This window comes from Branchiostoma floridae, chromosome 12 (assembly GCF_000003815.2).
Source record: "Branchiostoma floridae strain S238N-H82 chromosome 12, Bfl_VNyyK, whole genome shotgun sequence".
Classification (NCBI taxonomy): Eukaryota; Metazoa; Chordata; class Leptocardii; order Amphioxiformes; family Branchiostomatidae; genus Branchiostoma; species Branchiostoma floridae.
Genome location: NC_049990.1, coordinates 22,460,817 through 22,468,238, shown reverse-complemented (window position 1 = coordinate 22,468,238; position 7,422 = coordinate 22,460,817). Strand labels below are relative to the sequence as shown.

The 7,422-nt window shown below is 38.4% G+C and overlaps 1 protein-coding gene across 1 annotated transcript in view; it reads right to left on the bottom strand.

Moving 5' to 3' along the window:
- Positions 1 to 2,535: 2,535 nt before the first annotated feature.
- The window catches only part of LOC118427198 (acid-sensing ion channel 1B-like), a 71,360-nt gene continuing 66,473 nt past the window's right edge, over positions 2,536 to 7,422 (bottom strand). The window contains exons 10-12 of the mRNA XM_035836835.1: positions 6,703 to 6,794; positions 5,279 to 5,400; positions 2,536 to 4,460 (exon numbers count right to left, since the gene is read on the bottom strand). Of these exons, the coding sequence (XP_035692728.1) occupies positions 4,359 to 4,460; positions 5,279 to 5,400; positions 6,703 to 6,794 (316 nt within the window). The 3' untranslated portion in view covers positions 2,536 to 4,358. The remainder of the gene's footprint in view (positions 4,461 to 5,278; positions 5,401 to 6,702; positions 6,795 to 7,422) is intronic.

Genomic DNA, 7,422 nt, shown 5'->3' with positions numbered 1-7,422 from the left:
GATAATCATCTAAGTCTGGCACCCCTCTCCCAAACCAATCAAAGTTCAAACCAAACTGGCCGGCCCGGCGTTAGTCAGAAAACAGTAACTGTATGTAATAATGATCTAAGCTTGTTGTACAGCACTCAGAGAACTGTCCTTTTCAACACATCCCTACAAGTAATCTCCACGCGTGGCCAATTTACTCCTCTGCCGGCTAAACTCCTTCCCCAGCTTATGTGCTGTCTTATGCCATGCAGGATCTGCTTGGAGATTACCCTACATGTAGAGCCTCCTCTAGGGCAAGTTACAGGTAGCCAGGATGTTTGGACCTGGATTCGTGCCAATTGTTAATTGAACACCAGCATCATTTGCATATCTTTAGAACAATAGCTGACCTTACTTTGAACCCGCATTACAATAGCGCATACTTACTTGAATTTTCAACTAGAGGAAGCAAGCTCCTGGCTAATGTTATAAGGCCCAATTTTAGATTATGAAATATTCTCTGGAACAAACTTGCCAATGAAGCATAACAACTTCATGGCATTCCATCCCATTTATACTCAAGTGTTAATATCTTATGATGGTCAAAAGATGATCAACCAGATCAAGGAGGTTGAAAAGACCAGAATGAGATCAAACAAATCTCAGGTTGCTGACCAAGGACCTTTCATCCTTGGCCACGTTGGTATTGTATTTCAATGCATGCATGGAAGGAGCATTCGAACAGAGGAGTTCATTTGATATAAACACCACAGCCATGTAAGCACAACATAGGCTGTTAAACATGTCATGGCCAACTGACTCATACTTTGTGTGTAACTTTAATTTGTGAGTTATCTATACGAAGATGAAATCATTATTTTATTTTGTTGGTCTTTTGCAACCTTATTCTGTATAATTTCTACCCCTAGAGCCGCCTCTATAATTCACACTTCCGCACCTCCTACCCTCCTATATATAACTGGCATTTGCAACAGGCCAAGAATAAATGCAGGACTATCAAATAGTAGCACATTGACTATGATTGAGAAGGAAAGTTTCTGATGAGAGAATTTTACTTACCAGAGTTAGACAACAGTTTTTCCCTTGTAATGTAATGTACCAACTCAGATAAACTTTTATGCTAAATAAAAGCTTATCTATCCTGAGGTCTCTGCAATATTAAGATCAGGTCAGTCAATTCCTTATAACATCCTTGCTCAGAACTTGTTTAAAAACTCCCTTGTAGTCTGGAAGGCATATACTAGTATGAGATCATTAACTATACTTCTCACCCAATTGAGACTGTCTTTTACTTCTCTAATGACCTGAATTACAAATTAGTACATGCATTGTATTTGCTAGTTTACACCAGTAGATAATCATGGCTTCTTTAGAGATGGGCAGGAAAGGGGAGGAGAGGTCATTATGACACCTATACATGAGCCTTTTGATGAATCTTACAGCATGTACCTCAGGAGTTATGGATGAGGAAAGGGCCATACATACAACAGAGGCCTACAACTAGGTCGTATGTCTGTGGTCATACAATTTTTTCTGCGTGTAAAAAGGACATACAATAGATCCTGGGTAAATGTATGACCGTCCAGCCTCGTGTAAAATAGCCGCTGTCATGGGCACCCCCCTTTCAGTTTCAGGCGGATTGCATGATGGCTGATGGTTACATTACAGCTTATGTGCCAGAAGGGAACACATTTGTTGAAACCAAGTTCTAGTTGCCTCTTCTCATGCAGGCATTGTTATGGTCGGTGTGGGAATTCCTACCAGAAAAATTCTTCTTGGCTGGGAGTGCTTTAAAGTTTTATATTGAAAATGTTAGCACTTGACAAAATGGGAAAAGTAGACTTGTAAACTTCAACTGAAGAATGTTTATATATTGAAGGCAGTCTACATGTAATTATGGGGAGGGCACCCTGACATGCCAGGCTTTTTCATGCCCTTGAAGTCTAGTTGCCAGAGAGTTGTCAAGTTCAGAATGCGATTCATGAATTCTTAACACATTCATCCATGGAACATACTTGGATTAAAAAACGGATTTATCTTGTTCATGCCCTGCGGACACAAGGCTCTCTATTATATATGAATATATTTCACTATATATTCACAGTCAGGTCTGATAAACAACTATAATGCAATAGGCACAGTTTAACAGTTCAAAACAAATGAAAAAAATCAAATTCATAAGAACTCCTTAGTGTCATTGCTTTAGATATGAATTATAAGGTCATTTCTGCAGGAATTAAATTCCTGCAGAAAACATTCTTCCTGCAGGAATTTACCTTTGTCCTGCAGGAAATTTCTGCAGGAATTCCTGCAGGAAAAAGTTTTTCCTGCAGGAATTCCTGCAGGAAAAACGCTTCCTGCAGGAAGAAAATTTTCAAAATGAATATTCATGAAAGTTATTATCATATTTCACAACTGTACATCATACTTGTCAATCATATGTAAAGACTTTTCACCAAGTGCTTTTATATTGAAAATATAAGCCCATTTCAAAATGGGAAAAGTGGAATTCCAAACTTATGATGGAGCCTCTTAATAGCTTCTTAGTCTCATTTCTTTTGTTGTGGAAACTTAAACGTTGTATTGAAAATGTTGGGAAAATGCAAAGAATATTTTTCAGTGAATATAATGTTAGTTATGTGCCTGTAATAATCTAAACAATAACCACTTTTCTGTCTAGTATTAGTACATGTGGATTGTATGATCATGGACATAAAGAGATAGCGAATTCTCATGATGTAGCCATCCCTGTTTAACTATTGAAAAATGAAGAGCTGGTACAGTGTTTGTAATGTTTATCCATATTTTTGTATCAACTTTTGTCATTATATTTTATTGTTTCCCTGTACCCTATAATAAGTAATATTTTCAGGAAATAAAGAATTTGTGAAGCAGCATATTATCTACATCTGAGTGTCCCGATTTAAAAGATAACATCTACAAAATCACGTTTTATTTAAGATGCAAATTGTAAAGGAATGCTAGCAAACTTTACATGTGGAAGAGATCTTTATTCGTAGCATCCAAAGTTGTCTAAGTACATCTGAATAGCATACAATGAAAGCATAGATTACTAATACCTCATGACATTCATTTTGTTGTTTCTACCATTTTTTTTGACAAAAAAAGTCCAACAGCAAAACAGACATTCACATCCCCAATGTTCTTTTTAAGTTTGTCTTGACAATGGACTAGAACTAGGAAAACACAACCAGCCATATTGGGTCCTGACGCCATCCGTAACTATTTATCTGAAATGTTTTCTTTGCCATAAACCAGGGGAAAAGTCACCAACATCAACATCACGCCCGACTTGTGAAGCCATTTTCGGGAAAAGGCGTTAAATTTGGTTAAAGTCTCCTGTTCCTAGACGTGTTTTTAGAATATCTGTACGTGAGTTGTTGCATGAAGGTTGGTCCTGCCTCAGTGTTTCTCCATAGTAACATGACAATCGTGGTGGCAGGCAGTTATTTCTGTTATTCCCTTCAAGTTTTACACTTCGAGATAATGTTGCTGTAAGTCACTGGAAGGGGTGATGTTTTGAATATCTTTAGTGACCAGGATACAAAAAATTTCCTAATAAATCTATTTTAGTTGACAAGATGACATTTACTAGTTGTTCACAATAGATAGTATTGAAAATAACCTGTCATTGTCCTACATGAAAATATGACATTTCCCCCTACTGCACATGTAAAATGTTTTAGCATTATAAAGCAACATTATGATTATATAAACTATATTGTAAAAATATATATATAATTATATAAACTATATTGTAAAATTTCAAGGGTAGATTGCAATGGACTAAGAACAATAAGATATCAACTATATGTTTGATATTATGATTTTACCTTGCTTTTAAAAGTTGGATGTTTAACCTTGTTATTACATGATTTATTTATCACTGATTATAAAAAAACACATAAAATACAGTGGAGCTGTTCATTACACCAGTTCTGAAGTACATTACTGTTACAGTACAATGATATGGAGTATGTTATTTTCAAGGACCGGCATTGAAATGAGATGGACTTTGTATACACGTGAAGTTCAGGAACGTGGACGTGATGTCCTAGTAAGTTCAAGGCCACAGCAACTACTTATATATATATTAATACACAATGGTTAACAATATCCAGCAAATGCACTTTAAAAAGTACTAGTAAGTACTTACATTGGACTCACCTAATGTGATGCTGTATATCATAATTATATTTCTATGAGTCAAACATTGGGAAATATGTGACAACCACAAGCAAATCTTTCCTACTTCCTGTATGAACCATAAGATATTTCTATTAAGGGACGTAATCAGCCGATGTGATCAGCAAAAGTATGCCTCCGCCCTGGAGGCGTCGCCAAAGATTTCAATATCCGTCAATATGCATAGCGTGCCGCGGTTTGATACTAGTATCGTGCCTCTGTTTGATACTAGTATCGTGTTGCGGTTTGATATCCACCGGCAAGACCTGTAAATGCAAATGGCATAGTCATTTTTACATCCTACCTGCTTTAAAAGGTGGCTCCATTCTTTTAATCATACTGACGTGTGAAAAAATTAAGCATACTATTTTAGAATCAATATCAATATGTTATTATTAGAAAATGATCAGAATGAATGCAAACGATAATTTTCTAATTATTACAGATCATCAGAAGATATCAATTTGCGCAACCGTGAGTTTGCAGCTTTCATCATGAAAAACGTAGTTTCATTGTAATGGTATGTACCAAAGTGCTGTATTTTCTCATAGAAAAATAATAATACTAAGGGCAATAAAACCTGATGACGTCATCCATATGGCCATTTTTCATGCCCATCTATCAATATTCGTTACGGCTCCATTCGTTCTTAATTCATTAATGAGAAAACAATGGAAGGTCAAAATACCAGTTTAGCCAGGTGAAATATCTTTTAAGTATTGATGATGATATAGTGCTAAAACGTACATACAGGTTCCGCGCAGCACCAAAGGAGATGGTATGCCCATTATCAAACTTCATCCTTGTCTCCCCCAGTATCTTCCCACTTACCAAACATTACGAAGATTAATCAACGGCTTCTAATAAGGTATGTACAAATACCTTCACAGCCACTTCACCATAGCAGGACCGAAAACATAACCTTCTCAACTATCTCAGTCGATAGTGATTCTTAGCGACTGAGATAGTAAAAAAACAGTTACACTGCAAAGGTTTTGTATCGGGAAGTCTCTATGTGCAACTCCTGAATCGATTATTATTACTGCAGGTATAAATCTATACAGATAAACAGCGGGACACTTACCTTATCCTTCATGTACTTTTTCCGGCAGCAGGATGTGAACCGTTTGATCAGGTATTCCAGGAACTCGAAGAGAGTGATGACACTGGCTCCGATAAACAAGCCCAGCTGGCCTCCGATGTTACCTGTCGGAAAAGACGAGTGAAGCTAAAAGTAGAACAACATACGGAATTCGAAGAAATGACTTGGGTGGTTGGTTTGCAATGTTGGCCTTGGTTTCTTATTTGAGTTCCTTGCATTATGTGTTTTATTTGAAACGGATTTTTTTTGGCTTTCTGACAGACGAGGACAATGTGGCACTGCACTCAAGTTGTCTTATTTTATAGGGCCTTCACACTGAAACCGAATTAGCAGGAATCAAGCAGAACCAGTCAGAATAAAGTATTTGCAAAATTCGTGCCACATTCGGGGCCATTCCGAGCGGGACTTCCAAATGGACTAAAGTCTTTCAAACGAGAAGGAATGAGCCAAAATGCCGTCAGAATGAAAAGTCTTTTCTATTCCTGGGAATTCGTAGTGTATTCTAGAAATTTCTCACTGCATTCGAGATATTCTTTTGGCCACATTCGGGCAGGATTCGAAGTGGCTTGCCGTTTCTGTTCTCCATCAAATGAGATAAGAACGTTTCGAATAATGTTGGAATGCCGCAGAATGCGGTCAGACTGCAGTAGGAATAGTTAAAATACACTATGGATGCCATTCGATATTTCTCCACTTCGAATGCACCTCGAAAGTTTTTAACATGTCAAAAGCTTTCGGGCTAGCCAAACGAACGGGCACGAATAGCTGGAATGCAGTTAGAACACACTACGAATAGCCAGGAATGGTCCATTGCCAGGAATAGAAAAGAATATTCATTCCGACAGCATTCCGGCTCATTCGTGCTCTCGTGTGAAGGGGGATTTAACAGTGCCACATACACATTAAGTACAGACAATTAGGTATAGGTAGTATTTTTTACCTCCCCGACCAAAGTCAGGTACCAATTTTTACACCTGGTGAAAGTGAAGACAGTCGTGTAAAGGCAGTCTTTCCCAAGGGCACTGCGGGTATCGAACTCGGGATCTCTAGGTTCCTAGTCCAACTCTCTTAGTTACATAACACACGATGCCACGAATGTTAAACTTTCGTGTCAGATCGATGGTTGGGTGAGATGAACAGTTAACGTTGTGCGTAACGCTAGTTCACCTTTATCTGCGGGAAAACCTTTATCCGTTGTTTTAAAATACCGTGGTTTCAAATTGCAATATTTTCAAAATATTTCAGTGGACCCGACATTTTCAAAATATGGCAGTTTGAGTTGACATCCCTAAATACCCAGTTTTTAAAAACAACGGATATAGGTTACCCCTCGAATAAAGGTGAACTAACGATATATGTTGTCAAAGATACTCCATGACTTGTGTACAGAACGGAGACAAACGTACTGAGAAGATCCCCCTCTGTCATTTCTCGCTGCTGCTCGATGACCTGGTAGTTCAGCTCGCTGTAGTAGACGTCCAGAACCACCCAGTTCTGTCTAGAAAATTGGCAAAGTGAAGTTTATCAGAGGACATTATTATCATGTTAACGGTTGAAGCATATGATACCAAATGAAAGAGGACGTTCACTATGTACAGCACTGTTGTTTTATTTTTGACAATTTCCCTTGCACCCACGATGAAGTGCGGAAGTGTAAATTAAGTACTATGTGTTGGTAGTTTTTGGCACCCAATATCAGCTAAGCTGCCTGGGTTTAATTTGCCATGTATAACGTTGTCTGCAATTTCATTAAAGCTAAGTCTAAAGAGGACGTTTTTATTCTGCAACTGAAATTGGTATGTTTGCAACAGCTGGCTGAGGCGAGAAATCTTTAAAAGCTTCAACTAGTTTGAACGTAAGTCCGGCCGGGCCGCGGTTTCGAAATGTCACGTTAGCCCAACTGGCATTGACAGACTAGACGCACATTAGTTGCTGCCCCTCATTGACAGACGGTGCACAGTTTTGCCTTCACTGTTCCATCAATGATGAGCGGTTTTCTATTGTTTGTTTAGTAGTAGAACTTACGACATGTAGTACGTGGCGCTCTGCTCGTCCCAGTAGTCCCACAGGTCCCAGGTAGGTGAGCCAGTAACGGGCGGTGTTCTTGTTGGGCCAGCCGGCGTACG